The sequence below is a fragment of the Aquila chrysaetos genome, chromosome 1 (assembly GCF_900496995.4).
Source record: "Aquila chrysaetos chrysaetos chromosome 1, bAquChr1.4, whole genome shotgun sequence".
Classification (NCBI taxonomy): Eukaryota; Metazoa; Chordata; class Aves; order Accipitriformes; family Accipitridae; genus Aquila; species Aquila chrysaetos.
In genome coordinates, this window is record NC_044004.1 from 1,094,105 (window position 1) to 1,121,783 (window position 27,679).

Sequence of the window (27,679 nt, forward strand, 5' to 3'; positions counted from 1 at the left end):
CCGTAGAAAGCTAATGAAACCCCCGCTCTGCCTCGATGAACTGCCTATTATCTCTGCTCTGCCCTCCAAAGCCTTAATTCCTACTCGGGATTACTTTCCCAATCTGCAAACCGAGATGTAATCAATAAGAGCAAGGTGGCTACTTCTTCAACTCCAGGTTTCAAACTACTTGGGTTTAATCATGCTTATTTATGGTAGAACCCAATTAAAATAGCCACCAAATTAGGCAAAACTTGGCTTTAGCTCACAGCATGGCAATGCAACACGGGGTGCGGAAGCCAGAGCACGTTAAGGGGTTGTCTCCCCGTGGGACAATCTGTAAATCTGGGTGTTTCAGCAGCAAATCTTTGCTGGTTGTACAAAAGAGATGTTGAATTTTGTCTTTTATGGGATTTAGGATTTTTTTTCCAGCAAGGTGAAGGCAAAGGCAGTGCCTTCGCAGCGATGCACACAGCCACAGTGAGCACAGGCACTTATTTAAACAGTTATATGCTGTATTGTTTAATAGAAGTTACAATAGGATAAATGTACAGTCGAAATCAACATGCTAATTTCTAACGCAATTTAACCTGTAAACCATGCAGTCCATTTTTTTAATCAGTCCATCTCTTTTTTTCTTTTAATCAGTAGCTCTGCTAGTGAGTTTTAAGGAAAAAAAAAGTTCCCTTTAAAGTTAAACCTAATTTACTAAATTTTCCCCTTATTGTGCAACGACTTGTGCAAAAAAAGCTGTTTTCACCACATTAGTTTACAAAATCATGTCCTCCCCCCCCCCAAAAAAAAAAAAAAAGAGAAAAGGCAACACAAGCAGCCAGTGGACAGGGAGGGATGGGGATGTGCGTGTGTATTCATGTCAAAATAAAATCAGAGGGATGAGCCAAGGCAGAAAGCAACTCACTGCAGACCGGATTCCAGAAGCCCAACCCTGGAGGTTTTGGGGTGCTTCCCCCCAAGTCGGAGGAGCTGTGGGTGGGATGGGTGCTGGCTCTGGCCAAAGCTCCCCCAGCCCGGCCCCAAGGACCCCGCGTGGCCCCGGGGTGCAAGAGAGGGGCTTGAGACCAGAGCAGCAGCAGCAGTTTTGGAGATGAAGCCAATCAACTGGTCCCCAGGTCACAGCTCACGGCGGTTTTGGGGTGAATCCCTCCCAAAACACAGTGTATTTGGGTGGCTTCCCTCAAACGCCCAACTTTTTCCCGGTCGACAGCAGAGCCGGGGCCATCTTGAAGTCATTTGCGATGAGATTTATTTGTGAGTTGTGTTCCCTTCGAGCTCCCCAGCAGCGTGACAAACACACGAGTCGCAGTGCTGGGGACACAAACACACGCGCGCACACACACACACACACAAACACGGAGCCGTAGGAAATGGGGCGCAGAGACCCCGGCACCCCCGCGGCATCCAGGGATGGGACATGCATCCAGCCAAGGGCGTGGGAGGGTGGTTCGATGCTCCAAACCACTTGATGCTTCAAAAAAAAGCCCCAAACCCAACCCAGAATTAAAGAGAAAAGCCAAATTAGGGTGTGGCGGAGAGGTAGGAAACAACCGAGGGCAAAGATTTCTCTGCCTGGGGTTTGAATATCGGTTTGAAGGGATGCTGGAGGGACACCTACCGCAAACCTCCCTCACCTGCCGCTTCCCATCATCGCTACCTCAGGAGGTAAAAGAATTTACCCTAAAACCAGCTTCAGCGCAGGAGGTGCCGACAGCAGCCGATGCCACCGGAGTGGCCCCGGCTCCATCTCAGCCTCCGCTTTCCCCGCTGTCTCCCAGCATCTTGCAAACAGTTTGGGGCCAGCATGCAAACACCCACGCCTTCTGCCCAAACATCCATTTTCGTAGCAGCACAAAAGCAGCCAATTTTTAAGAAAACAAAACCAAAACAGCCCCTCGAACAAAGCATCAGCCAGCTTCTCCCCCCCGCAGCAGAGCCTGGAGTTGCGGTTGGATGTAGAACAAAGTGCAAAATTGCTAAGAGCATCTGACTTGAACTCCAGCCCTAGGAATTAAAAAAAAAAAAAAAGAAGAAAAACCAGAAAAAATCTCCTTCTCTCTCACACACACATGCACACACGCTAATGTCTAATGGAGGCCATCCCCCTCATGTATAGGTATGGTTTGGGCTGCATGTTAGCACTCTAGAGACCTTATATAAAATTATTCCCAACCCCCGGGCTGCCTGCACAACCCCTGAAGATTATAAAGAAGATAAGATGTGCAGATGCTTCTCAGGAAGCCAAACTTGTCTTTTTTGTTTATATTTTTTTTTTCTCACTGGTGCTGAAATATGTTTGCTGGGTTGGGGAAAAGGTGGGGGATAACCCAGTCTCTTCTACAGCCACTGCTTAAAAAAAACCTAAGGAAGGTTCAATGTATGTACATGGAGGCATTAATAGCAGCATTATTTGTTTTGGGGGTTGCAAATCTTCGATTACAGCAGCGGGTTCTGCCCCCGTTTCCCACCCCGCTTATAAATTTATAGCAACAACCTTTCCCTCATAAGCAATACCATCCGTATCGGAGGATACCAATCATTAGTAAGAGATTTAGAGGGGATTTTAAATGTCTTCCAGGGCTTTTTAAGCAATCTGTTTAAAAGATTAATTTTATTTTGAAGGGATGGAACTGCATCTCTCGGAACAAAAAGTTAATTAGGACCAGAGCACCAAAATGCCATTTTTCATCCCGGTCTGTGACTTGCGGTTAGGCGCTTGACCTCCCGAAATCAGAAACTTGCTGAATCTTTCCCTTGGCCGAGTTTGACTTTCCCAGCAGCAAGTCCTGAGCGCCAGAAGCCGGTTTGCAGAATCCCAATCCCGGCCTCTCCGAGGAGAGCTTAAAGGAGCGAGGAAATCCATCCCGGGCAGGCATGGCAATGCCATGTCGCTCCTCTTCTAACTAAAGCTCGGTGGAGATGGGAAAGAAAGCCCAGATGTGGGATGGGGAAGGCTGGGAGCTGTCTGGAGCACGTGAAACAAGGTCTTGCCCCAAGACCCAGCTGCTTTGAGGTTTTTATAAGGGTACACCTTGTGCAATGCAATATAGCGGTCACCCTTTGGGGGAAAAAAAAACGGAGTTTCAAGGCAGCAGCAGGAGCTGGATGCTTTTTTCCGCTCACACCGACAGCAGCACAAAGCCCCTTCCCCATGTCTCGGGGACCAGAGGTGATGCTGCCCGGCGGTGCCTGCTCCTCCTCCCTTCATCCCACACCTAGCACGGAGGAGAGAGAAACCTGCAAAAGCAAAGCGCCGCCTCGCCTGGCAGCAAAGCCAGCGGCTGACAAAAGCGATTAAAAATTGTGTTTGACAGTCTATCCTCCCACTAATAAAAACTGGAAATGCCAGAGTGCCTTATTTGTCATGCTTGCTGATGCTCAATGACGCCAGCATCTGTAGCAGCTTGATTCTGAAGGATTTTAAAGTGCTTGTTACTATTTAATGGCCCTTGACTGAAGTGCCCTGTGGACTGAAGCTTCCCCTGTTACTGTCACCATTGGGTAGCTGGGGTTTTTGTTTTGATCTCCAGCATCTGGGTAGGAGCTCAGGTCTGATGCTTGAACCAGCCGATCCCACCTGCTTTTGCCACCCCCTTCGCACTCTCGTCCCCATGTCTCTCCCACGGTGGCACTGCCGAGGGACGGGGAGGAGGAATAAAAGTGCCCCGTGGTCCTGCGGCTCACGGGACACGTCTTGGCTGGAGGGCTGAGGGCTCTCCCATCGCTGCCAGGACCATAAAGCCCGGTCTGCTTCCTTTCCCCAGCAATTTGGCGAAGAAGAGTTTCCTATCGGAGTCCGGCAAGCCGGGCAATTTTTCCTTCCCAGTTGTGCAGGTTTTGGGATGCCAAGATCAAGCTGGGGATCCCCTGGGGCTCACAGGGGCTGTGGCGAAGCCCCCAGGCTGGTTTGCACCCAGGTCCAGCGTTTTGGAGAGCAAGAAAGAGGTCACCAGCGGGGAATGGACCAAGTTAATTTTCACTTGTCCTTCTGAAAGCCTTTACTGGCTTATATGTAGATGTATCTACGAAGATGATCCTTTCCTGGCCACGCTAACACCAACTTTAATTCAGCTGCTTCTTTTTCCCTCCATCCTTCTTACATGTACTTCAAAGAGGCGTTAAGAAGAAAGTAACCTCTGATCCCCCCAAAAAGCAAGGAACCAGAAAGCCAAGTTTGGTTCTTCCCTCTTTTTAACGAAAATAATCCACTGGTCCTCGTGGCTGGAGACTGCTGGGACAGGACAACAGCCCCAGAAGGTCAATGCTGATAACGTGCCTATTTACTTTCAGGGTTAAGTAACACGTACCCTTATCAAAAAGAAAACAAAAAAACCAAGTATTGCTGAGGAACAAGGAGGGAAGATAAAGCACTATCCCCTTCGTGTATCCAGAGCTTGAGTGTCAGAAGAGCTCCCCAGGCAAGAAACACCGAGCAAAAAGTGCACGTGGTCAGAGAGCAAAGGGACTGAATGCACCAAGCAAGTGCTGCTGCCCTTCTGCACATGCCATGGGGTGACGTTTGGATGAGTCCTGCCCCTCCATAGCTTCGGGAGTCTGCGCCGAGGGAGGGGAAAGAGAAGGAACCTTGCTCCGCAGGTCAGCAAAGCACCCCTCCGCTTCCAGAAGTGGTCTGAGGGCTGAGCACCCACTGCCTTCAAACGAGGGTAGGAAATAGGCACGGCTCGGGTCCCTGCTGAAGCAGCGCTGCCAGGGCTGCAACATCCACCAGGAAGATTTTAATTCCCTTTAACATCAGGGTTTGGGAGGTGGGGGAACTGGCTGGATAAGCTTTCACCTGCAGTAATTAGAGTCAGAAGGGTAATGAGAAGATAACGGTGAAAGTTCCCTCTCGCTGTAACCTGAACCCTGGGATTAAAGTCCCGTTGGTAGCGTTACCGTCCTCCTCAAAGGCTGTCCTTGATTTGAGCGGAGGATGTTTGAGCACTTCCAGAGCAGAGAGGGAAATTTTGTCCGTAGGCACTTTTGAGCTGGGGGGAGCTGAGCGATGCTGCTCCCTGGGGCATCTCCTGCTGCCTCCGCTTTGGGGACCTCTGGGAGGTTGCAGGGCTGCTCCTTGCGCAGCACAAGCCAGGGCGCTCGCGGGAAGCAGAGGGACTTTATCCCATCGCACCGTGTCAGGAGGAGAGGGAAGATGGGACGTCAGCATGGAAAAGAGGTGCAAAGAGAGGAAAAAAGCCTGAACAGAGTGCCCTGGACACTGGGAGAGCCCAGTCTGCCTTTGCACCATCCCTGCGGAGCATCCCTCCTCTCCTGCTACCCGACCGTGCTAGATGAGAGCAGCAGCATCCCAGTACCAGGCCAGTGCCGCAGAACACCCTGCCAGATGACCTTCTGGCTCTCCTTTTCCGAATCTAATTAACAAGGCAGCTCTCGAAGCCCTTCTACATTCAGCGCAGGTCCAAAAGACACCGGCAGGTCCTAGAGGTGGAGCTCAGGGGGTGGCTCTGCCGATTACAGACACGTGCAAAAGGGTTGCAGCTCTGGCCGTCTGCAGCCTAAGGTGGAAATCAGCCCTTCCAGGAAACAGAGAAGAAAAGTTGGGAAATCAGTTTGCCTCTTTTCCTACCTAAATCCAATACGCAAGCTGGCAAGACAAGCTAACGGGTGACCCTCTTTCTACACGTGTGCTTCTTTTACCGGAGCCCACGAGAAGAACCTGAAACCACGACTCCTCCCTATATTTTTTGTTTTCATTTGTTCTGCAACTGAATAAGTTAACAAAAGGAAGTCAGACCGATTCTTTCAATTTGGCTTATAAAAAAAAAAAAAGAAAATAGTCTGGGTGTGAACTTCTCTCTCAGGCTTCAGGATTTACCGTCACTTTATAAACCCCTGAAAATAGGAGTTTATAATAGGAGACTCCTGACACCACCTTCACAAGCAGTGCTGCCTATCTTCCCCGGGATTGTTTAACAAGGAACATTTTGTCATCGGGGTAGGTTTCATGAATACTATACAGGTGAATAAAAAAATACATATATTCTCTTTGAACAAGAATCCCAAGTCCAGGCATGTGGAAGGCTGCGGTGCAGGGACCGGCGCGGGCAGGAGGTCCCCAAGCCCCTCACGAGTGATGGCTGTTGATCAGGCTGCGGAGCTGCTTGGCCACGGTGTCTATCAGCTTCTGCTTGTCCCTCTCGTTTTTCCGAAACTGGGCAAAAACGTTGTTTTTTCTGCTCGTGTCTCTCATCCTGTGCAGAGCAGAAACAGGTTATGGCACAGGTATCGCTGCTCAGTGTTGCACCCAAGCCCCACGAAGGAATCGCATGTAAAGTGCCCGTATTCAGGCTCTTGATAGAGAGAGGAGGTGACTGCATCTAAAGGCTCTGCCCCCGTTTTTGTCATGTATTTGTGTAAAGACAGGCATACCAAGCCACATGCAGGCTTCACACAGTTTGCATTTTTGCTTTAAACCCCGCAAATCCCAATCAATGTCACCGTAGGGTCCATCTCTAATGCCACAATGCATGAAACCCTAAAGCCTCTCGTTCTCCCCTTCCAAACAGCTTTTGCTACATCCCCATGTCACCTTCTGAAGTGATAAACGACAACGCTGCAATATTAGGAGGAAATTAAAAAATTAGCATCAAATCCATAGCATTAAGGCTTCTTACTTGAAATGGTGCATTGCATGCGGCCAAGAGATGCAGCTTTTGTGGCAGCTGGAAACGTTTGGCATTGTGAACTGAAAATATTATACAATATTATGTAATACAATATTATGTAATTTATATTAAAGGAAGGAATCCAGCACTGGTTTCCCCCAATATAAAAATCTTCTTGAGATCTGTACTTTTTTAAAACTACATTTAATGCACGAAGTGGCGTACTCATCTCCAAGAGGTCTCCAAAAAGCCAGAGACAAGAAGAGCGGGTGGTGGGATGGGACCTGAAGGTGAAGCTGGTGCAGCTCCATCTCTCTCCGCCATGCAAAGCTGGGGATTCATGCACGCTTGCATTCGCAGATGCGTATTTTGGGGGGGACCAGGTCTTGTTGCACGCTCCAAGCGTGAGTTTTACGCAGGCAGGGCATGTGCTGGGAAGGGAAACCACCCTACAAGGGTCAACCCTTCAACAGCTCCTGAAGGTATCAATCAGCCTCAACATCCAACCCGCTGGTTCTCAGCCGGCACCGCTCTTTTATAATACCACAATTTGTAAATGATTTTCTCGCTAAATCAGATCTGGCAGAGGCTGATGGCTTTGGACAAGTCACATAAGCCTGTGTTTTTGGCTTTGGGGACCTAAATGAAGCATTAAAGTGACTGGGACACAGCGCTGAGAGTCCCTGGGAAGTTGGCACTTTATCAAACCAGGGGGTTTTTGAGTTAACTGAGCGCAAATCAAACCTCTTGAAACTTATTTAACTGATTTAAAAAAAAAAAATCTAAGTTTTTTCATGCTTAAATCTTCCTAAAAAGAGCCAAAGGGAATCTGAAATGTTCCCAAAAACATCCAGCTTGGAACTGGAAACAAGGATAACAACTTTATCCCAAAGGCTGTTTTGCTAAAGTTGTAAGTGCCCAAAGACACAGGATTACAATCGAGCTGCTTTCCCAACAGTAACAAGATAGCTTGGAGCACTATTATTCAGCAAAATAAGTATTATTTTTTTTCTTTCTCTATTTTTTTTAACCAAAGCAGGTTGCCAGCTGCTCCACCGCAAGAACCAGGGAGCGATCCTACCGACAGGAAGCAGGGTTTTCAAGTCGCACAGGTTAGAGGTGTCACAGTGTCAGGAATTTTGGAAATAACCCTCCTCCCGCGGGACACCTCCGGCAGCGCTGTACAGCTCCAGCGGGTCTCAAAGCACTTTACCAGGAGGGCTGAGAGCTCTGTTTCTATTTCACAGGCGACGCAGGGACATCAGAGGCGTTGAAAGTAAACCTATACCTTCAGAAACTTCCACCCAGAGCTGTACCCATCACTCTCCATCCCTGCCTGCTGCAGTCCCCCCCAGGTAACGTGTGGGGAATTTACAGCAGAGCATCCTCTGCCCTAAGAGCACTCTCATCCTGGGCATCCTCGGAGCCATCTCCGATCCCGTGGGATCTGTTCAGGTTCCGTGAAATGTTTTTGAAGTAACACATGTTGTACGTAAGAAAACTTTTGCAAGTGTTTGAACAATTTGAAGGGAGCTGCATGGATAAAGCTACTGGATCAGGCTGAAAAAGCAGTCAGAGCACTGATCCCACAACAAACCCACAGAGGTGGATCTGTTTAACTGGCGATGAGTGTCTGGTGGGGATGGGAGCTGCTGGTATCTTCAGACATGTGAAGGTAGAGGCACTAAGCTATTAAGTATTATTAATGAATTAATTTGCCCACAGGACACAAAATCCTGCAGAATGTGGGTTGTGCTGTGCCAGGGACCAGGCAGCGTCAGGAGTGGCTGCATCCTTGGGAGAGGCTGAGCTTGCAAATCCGCTCGAGGAGACCACGCCGGCTCCGGTCATGCCGTCGCAGCCCTGCAGACAAACACCGAGCCGACACAATGTGGTCGGTGTCAAAGGTGTTCAGAAACGCCAGCCTGTTTCTTTACCGGCATTTGGCTATAGGAAGCACCTGGTCCCTGCTCAAGCAGTGCATCCAGACACCAAGAATATCGGGTTTGAAAGAGGGAGGCAATGCTTTTGAGCAGCTAAGCAGCTCTTTGGAGGATTGACACTTTTATTTCTTTAAGCGTGTGCCTGCAGAGCCCTGGGACAAGCGAGCCCAGTTTTGTAACGTGGTCCCTGTGCTTTAGCGCAAGAATTAAAAGTAAGAGGAAGGGAAAGAGAGAGCTCAGCGCTGTCCCCACCCCTGTCAACAAACACCACTTTCAATAGAGCCAAGCTTTGTTTAAATTAATCTATAAGAAAAAAAAGCAACAGAGTAAAAGCTCCTCTTTTAGCTCTAATTAGTGCATTTGAGACGATAAAGTTACCGAAGGGAACCGTTTCAAAGACAGCTTGCATTTAGATCATTTAGTGCTCCATTTAAATCAAACAATAAAGTCACTGCAAGGTGAGGGTAAAAGCCCAAGCAAGCAGCATACTTACACTCGTGATATCCTATGAGAGATGTGTGATTAGGAAAAGAGATAACGATGAAAACAGGTTACAAAATGAACCAGCGGATCAGAATTTCACGTCGCCTTGTCGGCAAAGCTCGGCTGCCTACGGAGAGGGCTGGGGAGGTGGGCTCGGAGCGCAGAGGGGAGTGGATGTGCCTGAAGCTACGGCCAGGTCAGCGCAGAGTCTCGGGGGAGCTGGAGCTGGTGGATGATGCACGGAGACTCCCCAAAGGGCCTGAAGCCCAAGCGGGGACAGGGCAGAGCCCGCCGGAGCATGCAGGCGATGCCATGCCGGCGATGCCATGCAGGCGATGCCACGCCACGAGGATGCGGGAGATGCAAGTGCCAACCCGGTGACTCCACGGGGGCTGCCTCCGGAAAGCAAATCAGATACGTGAAGATTGCCCTTCAAATGAGAGCCCTTTTAGGGAGAAGGCTGGCAAGCCAAGCTGGGGTTTGTGGCTTTTTAATACCACCACCGAGCACGGATGCTGCACGCTCGAGTACTACCTGGGGAAGATGGCCAGGAGCACGGAGCTGCCCTCCTGCTGTCCCACTGCCTTCCCAGCAACTGCCACGGATCCCACCTCACTGCCTGCTTCCAGTTCCCTGGCTCTTCCAGCTGCTTCATGTCCAAGCTCTCAGATTTTTGATAGCTCTTTATTTTACCATTTTGTTGATAGCTCTGAATATATTTCACGCTTTTGCATCATCGATGTCAGGTTGTGAATATGTTGCAAATAACACAACATATTACACAGCACATATAAATATGTATATAAATCCAGTGCTGTAACGTATAAAAGTGCTTTACACACAGCAACTACCTGAGTTTAGTCCCTATGTACCATATTGATAACATTTGGATGTCATGAGCTGCTGTGAAATTAGCTATTCTCCTCTGCGGGAGAGGAGGTGGTACGGTCATGTGGACCACACATAATACAGATGCAACTCCAAAGCTCAGAAGCACACCAAGGCTGGTCTTCTAAAGTTTTAGCCCTAACTCTAAACTAGTCAATTCATCCTCTACAAGCAACAGAGAAAGAGAAGAACCCCCAAAAACAACTCAAACTCCTCCTCAGGGTCCGATTTCATAGTAAACCTAACCAAATCTAACTGCAGCTCCCTTATCCTGCCCGCTCCTCCATGCAAGACTTAGAATTGGAGTGCCCATGGCCTGAGCTGCTTGGAAAATTACTATTTTTGGCAGGTGACTTCACTGTCAGATCAGCTGGAAGACCAGCTGCGAGGTCTGATGGTAGCAAAGGGGCAGGAGTAGGGCTGATCCTCCCAGTGAGAGTGTGGAGGTCTACCAGAGAAAGGGTCACCTGGGCCACCTCCTACCACAGGCACGATGGGTGACTGGTGGCACTTCTCTCCCACGTGCTACAGGGGTTACAAGCGAAGCAAATCCCACTCTTTTGGTTTGCAGCAAACTCACGGGCTTTCCCTCCTTGCTGTTGGCTTGTAGGACTGGCACAAGCCTCCTTGGTGTCATCCCAAAGCCCCGCAGAAGCCACACAGTGCTCGCCCGGCGCGTCCCGGCACTGCTCCTCGGCACAGCTCCAGGGCTCGGGCTGAAGCTGTGCAAAGCCTATGAGCTACAGGCTTCGAAGAGGCTCACGTTCAGCCTTATCAAAGAGCGTGTCCTTGCTAAGGGCAAGCCCTGGAGCACACAGCCACCTAAAGACACTGTCCCTGTCCCATAGCTGGGCTTTTAGCGCTCGATCCCCTCCATGGATCCAACACAAGGGAGATACATGTGCTTGCAGGCTAGCAAATTTGAAATGATTTGGAGGGCTTGAGATACAGTGGAAGTCTGTTGTAAGACAAGGAAAACTCTACTTAAGAGTGAAGCAAAAAGACAGACCCTCAGCCAAGTCAATGCGTTTTGATACAAAACCTGGAATTCAGGTTAGTGGGATAAAATAGGATTTTTCTATTTGAGCTCCCACTGTCCACCCAGGGGTGAAATCTTTGCTCCCTGGATCACAAGGAGCCTCCTGCTCCCCAGGCTGCTCTGTCCCAGCACCGCACGTGATGGAATGAGCTGCTAAAACACACACTTGCCCAAAGCGAGATGGGGGTGAAAACTATCCCGGGTGTCCGGACCCACACTCACTTTTCCAGCAGGATGAGGGCTGTCGTCGGGTTCACGCGAAGATACTTGCACGTGGGTTGCCCATAGTCGGCCAAATACGTCGACCAGTCCCACTGGATGAACAGATCTAGGAGCTGCAGCAGCCACGGGAAAGAAAAACACAAACAGAAATAAGATTTTTAAAAGCTGGCGAGAGAGCAGGTGGTTTATCTGAAAGCTGGCAAAGATCCTGGGCAGGTGGTGTTAACCACAAAAAATGGTTTGCAGTCTTTATTAATTTATTTAATATCATTCTGCTAATATTTAATTATTAACTTATTCATATTTAATTATTATTTTATTAACATTTAATATTAATTTATGTACGGCTATATTAATTTAGCCACAGTACACTCCTGTTACCTTATCTCTATTTTTGGGGTGAACTAGCAGTACAGGGGCTATGAGGACTGAGACATGCTGAGGAGGCAAAGATCCCCAGCGCCCTGATGCCCTCAGCTCCGGCAGGAGGGCACTTTTGGGGTCAAAGCCACCGCAAATTTCTTCTGTCCCCAAATAACACCCGGCATCGTTTGAACCACGCCACAAGGTTTTCTCATCGCGCTTGCTCCATCTCAACGTCTTCCAAGCGCTTTGTAAGCATCTCTAATGACGGGAGCTCCCTGGGGAGGTGTGGGACCCATCCAGGAGCTCAGGTGTTTATCTCAGGTGAACGCTGGGGGAGACTGGGTGGCCCAGGTGGTTTTCAGCTGTTTGTTACAGAAACTACGGCTGACCCCAGATGCGGGGCAAGGAAAAAAGGGATTAATTCAGCCATCTGTGACAGTCCTTGCTCCAGACCCCCAAAATTTGCACCTGAAGCCCTTCACCTCCACAAAGGATCCCCTTGGCACCCCATCCCTCCCAGGTGATTCAGATGAGGGATAAGTAAACTACAGCCCAGGTTTCCTAAATGCCTTCTTCCACCCTACCTTTTGCATTCTTATTTTCCTTAAAACCCGAATAGGAGCTCCCATGTCTTTCCCAGACGAGGACCTCCTCACCCCTACGAGGACTTGCCTCTCCACCTACCCAAAAGAGCACAGCTGAGGACGTATGAGATGCAGCCTTCATCTCCATCATCTGAAACAGATTAATTAAGAGCGGCTGCATTTTCCGCCCCCCCCCAACCATCTGCCTTGGAGAGCTGCTGTGACCACTCTATTGCAGGACAGGCTGCCAAGCCCGTGGACGTCTTCATCGCCCGCGTCTGCACGTCCCGGCGCCCACCACTGAAGCCTGGAGAAGGAGGACCATCCCGCGGCCAAGAGAGGACCATAGAGGGCTCATTGTCCCCGCGTCTCCATGGTTTTCCTGGAGGCTCCAGCACTGTTTAACAACACATCCCGCCCCGCCAAGAAGGGGATTTAGCTCCTCCGAGACCTCAAGGTACAAAACAAAAATGTGCAACAAGATTCTTTTTGACTATGTAGGTCAGGGCAAAGAAAACAAGCTGTCAGGAACAATCCCCCGGGCTGGCGGGGGGGACGGATTAGCCGGGACCTAAGAGGGCTTTTCCAGCCCTCGGTCCCGCGCGGCTTTGTACGGCGGGTCCATTGTGTTAACTACAAACCCGAGTTGAACATCATTGGCAGGAGTTTTTTCCAATGGGCACCTTCAAGAGACAACCTTAAATATGATTTCACAGGCTCTTTTCATACAGCACAGCGGGGCCAAAACTCTTCTATCGGGTTTGCCGGCTGCTGGGGGAAGCTGCGTGGTTGTACAGGCTAAATCAGATCCCCCGCCAACGCACCAAAGTCCTCTTGCTGGTGGCCCTGGGGGGGCTGAACGTGCCTCTGGCAAACCACGAGCACGGCAGCATGAGTTATTGCTGTAGAAAGTGCATGACCGGACCGCCGAGGGGCCAGGTAGCCATTCATGGGGAGTGGAAATAAAGCCCCAGAAGAAAGCGACAAAAGAAGAACCAAAATAAAAAGGCGAAGATTTGAAGTGGGTTAGAAGATGAAATGAAAAGCATCGCGAGGTGTTATAAAAGGAGGCTGGGGGGGGGGCAGCAGAGGCTTGGGGAACTGTGCAGGAGCTCAGAGGATCGGTAAGGAAAGGGCTTGGAGAAACCTCCCATGCGTGTCTCTGAAAGAGCACAGCCAATCCAGCATGAGGACATCTTTAAGCAAAAGTTGGATGAAAGACCATCTAGAGCAGCTCGACCCTTGCTCTCCAGCTCAGGAGCTCAAGCCAATGCTTGCCATTCCCACCAGGGCCAGGTGACGAGCGGCTGGGACAGCACACAGCCCTCGGTCCGACAGCCATCCCTGTCCCACAGCTTTGCTTCAGCTCTGCTCCAACTCAGTTCAGCTCAACCAGGTTGAAGCAACGCAGTTCTCCCACACGGGGCTGCCAGGCTGCTGGGCTTTGCTGGCATTGACGGTCCACCACCACACCTTCCCTTGCGCTGGCATCGGCCTGAAGGGATGGTTGGGGTGAGTTGTTTTATGGACCTGTTTTAACATGGACCTCTTAGAGCGGGTCCAGAGGAGGTCATGAAAGTGGCCTGAGGGCTGGAACACCTCTGCTATGAGGACAGGCTGAGAGAGTTGGGGCTGTTCAGCCTGGAGAAGAGAAGGCTCCGGGGAGACCTTATTGAGGCCTTTCAATATAGAAAGGGGGCGTACGAGAAAGATGGAGAGAGACTTTTTACCAGGGCCTGTAGTGACAGGACAAGAGGCAATAGTTTTAAACTGAAAGTGGGTAGATTTAGATTGGACATAAGGAAGGAACGTTTTACTATGAGGGTGGTGAGGCACAGGACCAGGTTGCCCAGAGAGGTTGTGGATGCCCCATCTCTGGAAGTGCTCAAGGCCAGGTTGGATGGGGCTTGGAGCAACCTGGTCTAGTGGAAGATGTCCCTGCCCATGGCAGGGGGGTTGGAACTAGATGATCTTTAAGGTCCCTTCCAACCCAAACCGTTCTGTGGTTCTTTGATTTTACTCTCATCCATCATGCCATTCAGGTAGCTCCAGCTGCATGCATCGCTACAAGAGTGCAACAGGCACATTTGAGAGAAAGCCCAATGACCTGGGGGTGCTGGTTGACAGACGGCTGAACATGAGCCAGCAGTGTGCCCAGGTGGCCAAGAAGGCCAACGGCATCCTGGCTTGTATCAGAAATAGTGTGGCCGGCAGGACTAGGGCAGGGATCGTCCCCTGTACTGGGCACTGGTGAGGCCGCACCTCAAGTCCTGTGTTCAGTTTTGGGCCCCTCACTGCGAGAAAGACATTGAGGGGCTGGAGCGTGTCCAGAGAAGGGCAACGAAGCTGGTGAAGGGTCTAGAGCACAAGTCTCATGAGGAGCGGCTGAGGGAACTGGGGTTGTTTAACCCAGAGAAAAGGAGGTTGAGGGGAGACCTGATTGTTCTCTACAACTACCTGAAAGGAGGTTGTAGCGAGGTGGGGGTCGGTCTCTTCTCCCAAGTAACAAGGGATAGGATGAGAGTAAATGGCCTCAAGTTGTGCCAGGGGAGGTTTAGACTGGATATCAGGAAAAATTTCTTCACCAAAGTGGTTGTCAAGCGTTGGAACAGGCTGCCCAGGAGCCACCATCCCTGGAGGTATTTAAAAGACATGTAGATATGGTGCTTAGGGACGTGGCTTAGTGGCGGACTTGGCAGTGCTAAGTTAGTGGTTGGACTCGGTGATCTTAAGGGTCTTGTCCAACCTAAATGATCCTATGATTCTAAGTAAGCCCCATCCCAAACGTGCTCGCACCCCAGGCTGGACCTTCCCTGAGTGCTGGGAGAGCCGGACTCCCCCCAGCCGGCTCACGACAGTGACAGATAGCCTGTGTATTTTACAACTGTTTGCCCACATCCATCTTGCCCGCAAGGAAGGTCCGAGGATAGCCGGGGCCGGCACCTTTGGCCCCCGGTTGCCGCACGGCACAGGGCATCGCCGGCGCTTGCAGGGCTCTGCCGTGGGTCGTGCTCCGTAGGAGAGAGGTCTTGCAGGAGGAAGCCTGACGGCTCAGGGCAAGCCGTCTCGAAACGATTTATCTGTCACATAAATGTGGTTTTATTGGTTTTACTGTTTAAACTTTTCACCTCTGCTGCTAAATCTGAACGACCAAAGGAAAAAAAAAAAAAAAAAGGAAAGGAAAAACCCGCCTGCGCAGCGGCGCTGGGCTGCGGCGGGCCTGCCGGGGGAGATTCCAAATAAAATATGCAAATACCATTAATTCTTCAAACTAGAGTCTCCTTTTCAAGGCTATAAATCAAACTCGACAGCACATACACTGGGGGGAAAGGAAAAAAAGAGGGGGGAAAAACAAGAGGAGCTTTTACCACGATGATATGAAAGCAGAAAAACTGCCTCAGAAGGCTGCAGCCGTGCTGCGTGCGCAGAGCAGGGCTGCGAACCTGCAGCTTCCTGGGGCACGAGAAGCATCTTTGCTGCAAGGGCGGGGAGAGGTTCACGTATATATTTATAAAAATGAAGAAACGGAGAATGCTTTGAGTATGCCTCCAAAAGAAAGGTACTGGGAAAAAAAAAAAAATATTGCTTTTATACGCACATATGAGCTCTTATTCAAACGGTGATTCAGGAGAGGGCAACCCTGGAAGGAAAGAATTAAACTGGGAACCAGTTCCCAGCCCTGCCCCAGGCTCCCCTTGGCAGGGGCCGAGAAGCACCTTCTCCCCATTTCCTTCAGTTCCACCTCGAGAAACATTTCCTTTTCACTCTCCTTGTAATACCACCATCTCAAATTCTTCAGAAATGTTATTTTTTTCAAAGCAAAGACATGTTTTTACAGCCCTCACATCAAATACAGGGAAAGAATGGTTGCAACTTAATTGCACGCTGGTGGCAAAGGCAATGGGGACATCGCAATGACTTTGCGAACTTCTCCCTTCAGAACCAAAGCAAAGCGGGGCAGTATGTTCTGTCTGACACGAGATGATGGTGCTGAATCTGGATAAAATTCTTTCAGCCAAGCCAGAAATAACACAGTGTGAATCCAAACTGATTCCAGCACTCCTGGAACAAGATCAGAGAAAGCACCAGCATTTGCACACTTGCCCCAGCGTTACAGAGGGCTCTGCACAAATCTGGGAGGTGATGCATGGTGGCTAGAGATAAAGAAGATGGTAGGAAAGGGAGACCCATGTTTTCTAAGATGAAAATAAACACACACAAAAAGCCCTTGTCCTGTCTCAGAGAAGTCAGGATAACTGTTGCAGGGATAACTCTAGATACGGGATCCTCTTGGCCCCAAGGACCTCTCCTCCGCTCCTCAAGCCTAAGAGATGAAGGCCAAGTCTTACTGCAGGACAGATGAAAACTCCTGAATTCCCCAACTTCATGCAACATCTGGCTCTTTTTTTTTTTGTCTTTTCCCTCTTCTGAACTGATGCAGTGCCATTCTGAACATCCACAAACAGGGATTTGCACCCAAATGCTTTGACCTGCAGGAACCTTGAGACACCCCAAATGCTCTCGGCTCATGGGCAAGTCTACTGGAAGAGGAGCGTGATCATCCCCTGTTAGCAGAGGGAAGAGCTTCCCAGGACAGAATCACCACCACACCAGACATGATATTACATCCACTGCAGCAGGAAGCAAAACTCATCCAAATTAAAAGCGAAGAGCAACTGTTCACAACCGGAGCTGCTCCAAGACACGAGGGCAGCCTGCAGTCCAGCCAGAAATGGAAATCACATCTTTCTGCTCCCCAGCAAACAAACTTTTTGTTTCTTCCAGTCCCTGCTGAAGGGATTCGGTTGCTAACAGACATGCATTTCGGTCCTGTTAAGGCCAAAAGAGCCGTCATCGCCTCTGCGCTCGCGTCTGTGTCTTCCCCCATGCCCCAGCCCTTTTGCTTTTTAATATCCTGACTTTTGGGGCTGAAATCCCACAAGAACTATCAGTATTTATAAAAGGCCCATCACCAGAGGCTAGCTGGCGCAAAAGCCTCATGGCTATGCAGTAAGCAGACGGTGAAAGGAGAAACAACCCCATCTTGAAGACTAACTCTCACTTTATTTCAAGGTCTAGGTCTCCTCTTCCTGGAGAAGTGAAGGCTCAGGGGGAACCTCAGCACAGTATTCCAGTACTTAAAGGGTGGCTACAAGGAGGACAGTGGCTCTCTCTTCACAAGGAGCCACATGGAGAAGACAAGGGGCAATGGGGAGAGGTTGCCCCAGGAGAGGTTTCATCTTATTGTAGAAAGAAATTTTTTACAGTGACAACAACTGTTCACTGGAACAACCTTCCCAGGGATGTGGTAGAGTCCCCATTGCTGGAGGTTTTCAAGATGCAGTTGGACAGGGTGCTAGACCATCTCATCTAGGCTTCCTTTCCCATGAAAGGTTGGACCAGATGATCTTTCAAGGTCCCTTCTAACCTAGGCTGTTCTATGGTTCTGTGATTCTACCCCAAAACCAAACATCCCTTCCCCTCTTATCCACCATGATATTTACTTCCAGTGACAAGACAGACCATCAAGATGGCTTGAAAAGGACTTTCCCTTAACACCACCATCAGAGTATCAGTAGATCCACCAGCAATGAGACAGTGTGAGGGCTGGTGGGAAACATCCAATAAAGACCTAAACCTTCCCTTTGATAAAAGCCCAAATTAGGGAATTCTTATGTCCCTGCAGCTATTAATTACCCTTTTAGTCCTTTTTCCTCCAAGTACAGTGGGAGACAGACTCTCTCTATTAGGAGTTGTTGACTTTCTGTGGTGCTCAGGGACCACATGTTGGAGCTGGCCGGAGCCAGGCTGAGAGGTGTTACTGCCTGACATGCCTTCTGCAAAGCACCAACTGCTATTAAAAGAACCCTAAACAAACACCATCAGCACACGCGCGCACACACTGAAGGATGAAAAGGAAAGACGACTCAAGACCATTAGCTGGCAAATCTTGCAACCTGTTTCAACAAATTGAAACACAATTATCCTGGATTTCTCACATCCAACCAAGCTAAGGGAATGAGAGTTAACTTGCTGCATCTTAAAGCAGGAGACAGCCAGGCGTCTGGAGGAGCCTGGCCTGGATTTAAGTGGTGCCAACAGTGAGTGCAGGAGATCTTCCTTACGGTGGGTTTTGGGGGGAGGTTCAGATCAACACAGAAGGGACAGCTATGCCACAGGGTTACAGCCAGGCTTTCATGATGAGCTTTACGTCCTCTGGATGCCAGGGCGCAGAGAAGTGTTAATTAAGTCGGGTTTGGGGGTTTCCCAGCTGGAGGCAGCACTCCTGCCCTGAAACCTGCTGAGGGTCATGTTCCTGAGCAACTGCTCTTGCTTTCTGGGGGCAGAAGGAGGGAATATTTTCATAACCAAGCTGAACCCAGCTCTAAAAAGCTCTATTATCCCTCCTCATCCTTATAACCTCTTTCCCCAGCCTTTGTTGTGGGCAGCATGCAGAATGAACAGCCTTTGACCCAACACCTTCTACAAACCAGCCGTGCTTCTGTTTGCAAGAGATCATGCTGCTAGCTCACAGATCTACTGAGATCTTTTCTTTAAAAAGCTCATTTCACTGATTTAACACCATAGCTCCTTTGACAAAGGTGACAACAAGAGGCTCAGAGGAAGGCAGCACTTGGGTCCTACCATCATCCCACCTAAACCCACCTGCACCAAGGGACAAGACGCTTCCAGCAGGACCAGAGAACACGCCGCTAAGACCTGATCCTGCTGGGTACCTCCATAAAAGCACAAAAAACTACTGAATCCAAACCAGTACCAACTCCCAGTTTGCCCATGTCTAAGCTTGCTCACAACCCATCCCCACCACCGATTGAGCAGCCCCTACTGCCAGCCAGCAGTAATTGTTATGGAGCACAAAAGCCCAAAGAGTTTCCAACATCAGCAGCCACAGACAAGTACATTCAAAATAATTTATTTTGGTGAGGTTTCAATTATGTCTCGTGGGAAAGCAATACTGAAAGAGAAAGAAATACTCTAACCCATGGGGAGACGTGGGTTTGGGCAATAGCATTACCAAGAAGAAAAGGCACCAGGAATTGGAACATGATGTTCGTTCGTTTACTTGTGAAAGACATGGAGGGTAAAATCGTGGCCTAAATGAAAGCAGGAGCAGATTTGTCACCAATTTCACTGGAAACTTAAGATTTTCTCCACATATTGAGTGCACTTTGTGCAAAGGGGTGGATAGCACCCGCAGTAACCTGATGTTGCACGAGCCAACGTGACGCACAAGCCAAGCAATCGACACACGTGGAGCGCAGGGAAGGTTAACCTTATTTTAGGTGCTTACCAGACCTGCCTGCAAGAGACAGATGGACTTCTAGGAGTTACTGCAGATCGGAGAGTGCTGTCCAGCCTGCTTGGACCTCTCTGTAAGGCACAACAACCCTACGCCCAATTGACCCCTCCAGGTCTCCTGAGCAGATGTCCCACCCGGGGCTGTCCTTCCTCCTGAAAACTCATGCTGGAGGGAGGAGAACCGATCCCAAGCTCCTCACCTCACATTTTAACTGGACCAATTTTGCAAGTTAAGGCAGCAATTTTATCTTTCCTTTTTTTTTTTTTTTTTTTTCCCCCTATTTATTGTTATCTGCAAAAGTGAAACAGTTCTTGGAAAAAACATGAGAAGAATCTGGAAAGATTTACAGCAGATGGGACAGTATGTAACGGAGAAAGATTTGAGACCAACAAAGCCCTAATCTGTCCAGTCTAGATTATTGTCAGATTTGTATTATTGCCTGTTTATAGGGGTTTGTATTTGTTACATCGGATTTCCAGGGGAGGGTCTCCAGAAAGCTTTTTGCCTGTCCACAGAAAGGTCTTCTGGTTTTCCATCTGCAAATGTTCATAATTTATTAGGACGATCAGAAAATACTTATTCCAAGGGTCTCATTAAAATCTTAACAAACACAATTTCACCCCAAAAATGTTGTGTTTCTGGTTGTAGGTCACTTCTGCCCTTAGAGCAAAAAAACTCCCTTTTGGGTTAAATATGGCTTTGAGGAATCCACCTTCTACTCCCAGCCTGTGACACAAAACCACATGAAGGAGCCACGAAAGGTTGTTGGGCTTCAAGAGAAGTGACGCGAAGCAGCCCAAGAGTGAAGGGTGTGGGACGCTGAGGATTAGCACGTTGTGTTACAGTGAGAGTCTTGAAGACGGCTGGAAAGTCCCTACCAGCTTCGTTCACGCTCCTGCTGACTTTGACGGTGTAGGGTCATGGCTTTAGTCATTCACTGGAGGCTTGCCCACAGGGAAGGGTAAACTGAATTCTAGGGAAAACCCAAGTTTCTCTGACCATCGCAAAGCACTGTGCAATGCTGCTTGAAAAAAAAAACAACAAACAAGGCATGAAAATTATTTGGTACAAAACCACTGGGATTCCAATGTTTGAGAATAAAATCAGTCAGTTCTAGTGATAACCGCCCCGACGGGGGATTTTATGAATGGCCAAAAGAACAAAAGGAAACTCTGCCCTGCTGGATTTAGTAGCCAATTTGCACTCATAAAAATAATTATTTAGGCTCATCAAATTCTCCACGCAGGTTCACAAGTTTGCATGGTGCTTTCCGCCCAGAGAAGACGACCGTATTTCTACCCTCCAGACCCTACAATCTGCGTAAGACAAAGAGACAATACTGGGCAGCGGCCAAAAGAAATAAAAGAGCCTTGGAAGACCGTTCTCCAGGGACTGCTATTGAATAACACTTTGCGTTTCCATTTAACCATCACAAAGGGGGATTCATTCCCAAAGCAAAGATGTCTCCTTTAGAAGCATCCCCCCAGTAGCCTCTCCGGCTCAGACCTTTGGTGGGCACAGCCACGAGGTGCGCCCATCGCTCTGCCCAGCAAGGATGGAGCCTGGCTAAATGCTTGGGGTCAGCATCTGAGGTTATGGGGAACAAATTTGGGATGCAATGCTTGAAAAGCGCTTAGCTTGTAGATAGTTATTCTTAGAAGCATTTCTGAAGCTATTATGGGGAGCAGAAGCTGGATTTGCTAATGGTAAAAGATGCCCTGCTCTGCGGTCGGCAGATGATGGCATCGTGTGTGCAGGTACCCCTTGTATACAGAAATAACCATCTCTGCTGCTATAGTCCGGGTGCATATAGCCTCGTGCATTCATCTGACTCGCCCTACCTGACCCACACTTCAAAATCAGTGGCTCTGAAGTAAACATTAAGAAATAACATGGAAAATCCCAATATCTCAGCGGCAGGTCAGGACACTCTTGTAAGGAAGGAGAAGAGTTAACGAGAGCACCAAAAAAAGCACAAAACCCCCAAAACACAGGAAAGTGGGTTGAGAGGGGAGAACAGCAGCACTCCTCCAAATAAGCCTATAGACAAAACCACCTCTGTCATAGACCCTATAGTATCAGAGGGGAAAAAATCACTTTAAATGCCACCTTTCTAGGGGAAAATGTTCCTAACCAATTGACAGAGCAGGTATTCGCAGCCAGAAAGATTTTGGGCCCGGAGGTGTTAATGCTCCCCATCGGCTGACAGTTCAGCAGCAAATCTAGGTACCTGCAGCGTGATCAGGGTCTGCCCAGAAGACAACTGAGCCACATTTTCAGATAACTACAGCCCTGCTTGGCGCCACCGGCAGCCAGGACGTGATGCCCAGACACCCCGGTGAGGGGCATTATGTGGTGTTTTCCCCATAGGGGACCCACTGGCAGCGGGGAGCTGGGACAGGAGAGCCAGCAAAGTCTTTCTGAGCTCAACAATTAGGGTCCGTCCTGTCCACGGTACAAGAAAGCCATGATATTTGAATTAAACCGCTCCCGCTGTCCCTAAAGGCACCGGCATCACCTTCCCCGAGCCCCGCAGCCCGGCACTTGCCAGGTACCAAATCGCACCGCGGGGCCAGCATGCCACAGTTATTTTTCCTGTTGCTCAGCTGATGCCAAGCCCTCTGCAAAGTTGCATTTTTCTTTTGTTTACACATTAAAAAAGGGGATAAAAAAAAAAAAAAAAAAAAAAGAAGAGGTGACCTCTCGCTAACCCCAGCCGGTCTATGAGAAGCTGCCGCTGCCTTCACCTCCGAATGAACTTTCAGATTATCTCAGACAAGATTCACCTTGCATTGAACTTGTACCCTGCGCGGCAGCACACAGTCACGTAACCTTGATTAAACATTACAGTGCAACGCGGCTATAAATTTAATGAGCATTATCGGCGCGCTTCCTCCTGTCGTCCTCGGGCAGGGGGAGCGATGGAAATGCTGGGAGCCACTGGGAACCAGCCTGGTGTGCACCGGAACGGGCAGGAGATGGAGAAGCAGCTATTTGAGGGAATAGGAGAGAGACAGAGCAGCTCCTGTGCTGTCCTCTGCTCCTGCGCATGCAATGAGTTGTGTACGGGCTCTGCAGCAGGAGCGAGCAACTCCGGGTGCCCACTGTGAGAGGGGACGACCCGTGGAGGGCTTGCACGGCTTTCTGCTCCGAAGACCCAAGAAAAAAACAAAAAGAAAAGATCAACAAGGTGCAATAATGGGTCCAGCAGTCCCTTCACCCAGCAGGAAACCTTTCTCGGGCCACGGCCTCCTAAACTCTGGCTGCCCTCTTCACGCAAAGCGGTGCAGCCTGTCGCCGTCCTCCCATTTATTTTCGAGACACACGCGTGACGGGAGGCAGAGGCAGCCGCCTCATCATCTCCCAGCTGACACGTAAGGAAAGGGAGAGCTCAGCATCCGCGCTGGCGGCGGCGATTCCTGCCGCAGAGGTCACTCAGCCGGTCGAGAGGAGAGAGTCTGGGCGGCGAAATAGATATGCTCAAGTTCAAGTGCTTGAAATACCTTCTTTTTTTAAAAAAAAAAAAAAAAAAAACCACTCAACACTAAACTAATATATCCCCCGCTTTTCATGATAACTTCCTCCTTATCCTTGGCGGTTTTGTTTAGCAGATCTATTGTTCTCGGCGAGCCTTGCCCTGGGGTCCAATTTGACTGTGTTCTCATTTTTCCCCCTATGTAACTGATGCTTATTTCTTTAAGCTCTACTGTAAACAGAAAACACACTGCAGTGCCCTTGCCTGGCTTTGCAGGAGGCAGGCTCAGACCTGGAACTACTTCTTTTTGTGTTTTTTTTTTTTATATAGGAAACAAAAAGATTGGGCTTGCTTGCTTCAAGGATTCAAACACCTGCGAGATGCAGGAGGACGGCTGCGGTACCTGCGGGTGGTCCGAGCTCGGAGCGGGGACCACACGGCTCTAGCGCTGGCTCTGCTGCTGCTTTGCTGGATAAATGGCCTTTTTCTGCTTGCAAGGCTGGAAACATGCCGGTTTCCTAATTACAGACCTCTTCAATGTTCATTAGGGGCAGGGGCTGAGGAGGTAAGCAGCATTGTTTGGAGGTGGCATGAAGTTCTTCAAGGAGCTCAGGGTGAACAAGAAAGCCACCGGACAGCATCCCCCTCGATGGGGTGGCACATGGGGAACAAACATAAAATCAAAATAAAACCCTTGCAGAGGGGAACACATCTTGGGATGGTTCGAGGAACACAAGCGGAGATGGGGGTTTGGGAAGGGTGGGTGACGGGGGCACCAAGATGCAGTTTCGTGCTTCCCATCATTTACTTGTCATGGGTTTGGTCCTCACCCAGAGAAACGTCCTCGCCCCAGCAGACAGCAAAGGGGGAGCTTGGGGGATGCAAGAACTGCTCGTGCTGCAGCACTAAGAAACCATTTTGAGCAAAATAAGCATTTTTCCCCCATTTGCTGTCCTCATGGCTCCTCTCCACTCTGGTACCTGCACCAGCCTCCCAGGAGAAGACTTACTCCAGCACAGCTTGCAGCAGCCTGTCCAAAGGAGATGGATCCAGCATCACTCCAGAAGAAACCAGTGACACTGGGGTCTCTGCCCGAGGCAGGGGATGCAAAGGACAGGGATGAGGGGACGGAGGAGGTGGCTTCAGATGCTGTCGGCTCCCACCGAGAAGGTTTGCTCAGCTTTGCAAACACACCGACTTCCAGAGATGTCCCCCCGCAAAGGCACCATCGTTCCCCCTATCTAGTGGCGTCACCTGCAAAACTAATTTGGCCCGTGAAATAACCCGGCAATTTGGGTGGTTGATTAGAACTATTTTTATAAGGCCGCGGGATACATATTTCCAGAGTCTGAAATAGTGTTTGGAAAACAGCGAGAGCCATTTAGGGCCATTTAGTGTATTCTACAGAGAGGCAGACGCACAAGCAAATGGATATTTAAAACAGCTGTGAAGACAAGACTGGTAGGAAACATTTGGCTAAAAGCAAACACAGAAATAAAATAACTTTGCAGAAGGACAGAAATCAGTGAATTTGGTAATGCCTGACTACAGGAAAAAAATAATTGTATTTCTTCAGCTTCTAGAGACTAATAAATTACCATGGAAAATGTAAAGATTAAAGTCCATTATTTCACCTCCTATTTTCCATCCACACTGTAAAGAAGTCTCTTTTGTGGTTGAGTGGACACCACGAAACTTCCCCTTAGGACAGCTTATCACTCCTCTTAGCATCTACAGGATAAAGCAAACTTTACACACCAAGGCCACCAAATCGCAGGGCTCCAGTTGGCAGCAATGGGCGGGCCGTTGCTTTCTGGGGGGTTCCATGCTCTAGATCCCAGACTTCCAGGTGAGCCCCCAAAAAAGTGCTTCCAAGAAGGGTAAAAAATTCACACTCACGTCAGGTTTGTTTGGGAGCCTGGCCAGCCACCTCTCGCCCTACAGAAACCCTCTCCTTTCGAGAAAATATTGAGCTTACTTGAACCTGTTGCATTTTTGGTGCATGCAAACCATTTTGGGAACTTTAAATTTGCAGGAAACTAATGTGTAGGGGAAAAAAAAATACAGCATTCTTGTGTGGAAAGCATGCAACACTTGCTTTGGGCATCCTGAAAAACCTCCTGAAAATACCCAGGGTGACCAAAGTCCAGCTTCCAATTAAACAAACCCCCAAACCCTCGCAGGGCACACTTTCCTGTAACTAAATATGATGCGATGAAGAGGCTGAGCATCACGAGGGATCCCAGCTGAAGCAGCATTTCATCCTGTTATTGCATCCGCCGGGCTTGCGCTGCAGCCGGGCAGCCCTGGGCACAGAGACACACAGCAGGATTTATGGCTATTTGTTGTAGATAAAAAAAAAAACAAACCACCACGTTTGGAGGAGTCTGAAAACAAAAGCAAAGGCTTTTCCTTACGCGGTGTCACACTAACCTCTGGATGGCCTTGCACTTATTGTCACAGCCTTGGAAAGGTATAAACAAAGGCAGATTTCGGATGCCAAGAGCCGGGTTAGGAGACAAAGGAGAGGCACCGCTGCTGCGAAATCCCTTTTGCGCTGACATCCAGGGTATAAATCCCGGGAAGAGATGTTTTACGATGTGCACGCAGAGTTATCGCCCTATTATAAAGCAGTTTGTGGGGAAAAAAGGTGATAGTGGAAGACAACAAGGTCCCAGTGGAGCGGGGAATTCGACACCCGTGGCCGGGGTGGCAATGGAGAAGCGGCACGAGGCTTTGCAAAGGGCTGGAGGAAATAGCAGAAAGTCCCTTTTGGGGTTAAATACGCTCTTTAAGCACACTAGTAGGGCTGCAAAGGGACAGTTTAGGGTGGGAGTGGTTCCCAATGGCTGAGATGAGACCCCAAAAGGTGCTGTCCTGTTTAAGGACAGGTTGCACAGTGTGTTGCCCAAACCTGATGCTCCCCCCATCTCACCAGCGGCCAGTCCCAATGATCAGCAGCATCTCAAAAGCAGCCCTTTTTTAAAAACTTTGGGGAATTTTAAATGTACCAGGAGAAAAGTGCTCTGGTGAGTTTGAAGTAAATATGGAGGGGGGAAAAAAAAGGAGAAAAAATGAAAAGAAAGGGAAAAAGAAAGAAAAAAGAAAGGAAAAAAGAAGGGAAAAAGGAAAAAGAAGGAAAAAAGAAAGAAAAAGAAAAAAGGAAAACAAGAGGAAAAAGGAAAAAGAGAAGACAGAAAATAAAAATAATAAAAAAAAGACAGAGAAATTTCATGTAGAATTAATTTCAGAAGAGGGTGATTTGCCAGAGCAGATAAAAACTCATATATGGAACTCACATCTGCTCAGGGAACTGCCATCCAGATTTCAGCACCAGATTTTTGGCTCCAGGTCTGACAGACCCATTAACTCCCAACTATTTCAGCGTGGCCATAGGTGGTGAAAACCCTCCAAAACCAGCAAGACCCTCAAGAATTTGGCCAGCTCACACGATGTCGGTGCGCTCAAGCCTAAACTAAACACGGCTCAGCTTTAAGTCCAGCCTTAGCGGCCTCGCTTTGAAGACCAGCATCCCTTTTTCTGGGCAATTTCAGCCCAAAACGAGGGGGCTGCCTCAGCCGGGCGCTGGCACTATACAATACCACGCTGCGTGATTTCCTTCTATTGAAAGCGTTCCTTTTTCTCAAGGTTTCTCAGACGTCAGGGTTCACCCGTAGGTACGTGCATTTCCTTCACCGTTTTGCTGCCTCACTCACCCCTTTCCGCCGCGTTATCCTGCTGCCTGCCCAGCGCGGCAGGCAGGAGCAGGCAGCCCGGCCAAGCCGTCTGCTCGCCCTTTCCTGTGCTCGAACGGCGGTGTTTGAGGAAGGATAAACCGACATGGATTTGTCTTTATTTACACCAAACTGTTTACTTTCGTCTTTCTTTTTAATTTTATTATTGTTTGATAGGAACATAAAGCAGAAGCCCGGCAGATCAATGCCAGAGGCTCCCAACCAAAGGGCTTCTTGCAAACTTCCTTTCGGTTGCTGTAACATTTTTGCGGGGTTATGAACTCCTTAAACAAACAGCTGAGGTCATTGTTAGCTAAAAAAAAAAAAAAAAATTATTTAAAGAAATAAAAAAGCAAAACTAATGTTACAGGCAGAGTGGAAGCTGCTCTGCAGAAAAGGGAGCCGAGACGGTGCACGGCAAAATCTATGGCAAAAACCATCAAAGAATCACGAGTCTTGCACACGCTTTCCATCTGCCAGTCCAAGCCACTCTCTCCACATTATTAAGACGACAAAACCTGGGCTCGGAAGCCCCACCATATTTTGAGATCTCAGCTCCAGTTCTGAGGGTCACTGCCCAGAAAAGAGGAACTTTTGGTGGCAATAATACTGTCCCTTCCAATCTCTTGACATGGTATCACAAGATAAGAGCAATCCCAGCCCTTCCAGTGCCCAGGAGACAGCACTGGAAGGGCAGCAGATGGTTCCTGAGATCCTCTGTCCTCCATTCAAACTTGTCCAGAAAAACCATTAGCAAAGCGGCATCGGTGTGATAGTCATTTAACACAGTCATGTATCTCATAATCACTTACATCAGGGATTCAAAAGACTTTCCATCCCCCAAAATCAACACTGAAAAACTACTTCTTCCCCAATAGGAGGAACTTTGCAAGAGCCATACGTCGTCCCAAGAACACGTCCGAGTCACCGAGTGGAGGGTAATGGCATCAAGGCAGCTCGTCTCCTGAGCAAATATCGACACGAGGTTTCCCACTGGCAGATAC

General features: G+C 49.0%; 1 protein-coding gene across 8 annotated transcripts in view; it reads right to left on the minus strand.

Annotated features, from left to right (window-relative positions):
- Window positions 1–473: 473 nt before the first annotated feature.
- Window positions 474–27,679, minus strand: part of EXOC6B (exocyst complex component 6B) — a 310,232-nt gene continuing 283,026 nt past the window's right edge. For 5 of the 8 annotated variants that reach the window (XM_030017649.1, XM_030017629.1, XM_030017639.1 and 2 more), the window contains 3 exons: window positions 11,196–11,308; window positions 9,057–9,068; window positions 474–6,206 (listed from right to left, as the gene is read on the minus strand). In XM_030017649.1, coding sequence (XP_029873509.1) covers window positions 6,080–6,206; window positions 9,057–9,068; window positions 11,196–11,308 — 252 coding nt within the window. In that variant the 3' untranslated portion in view covers window positions 474–6,079. The remainder of the gene's footprint in view (window positions 6,207–9,056; window positions 9,069–11,195; window positions 11,309–27,679) is intronic. The other 3 variants (XM_030017657.1, XM_030017619.1, XM_030017599.1) reach the window with 1 other exon arrangement.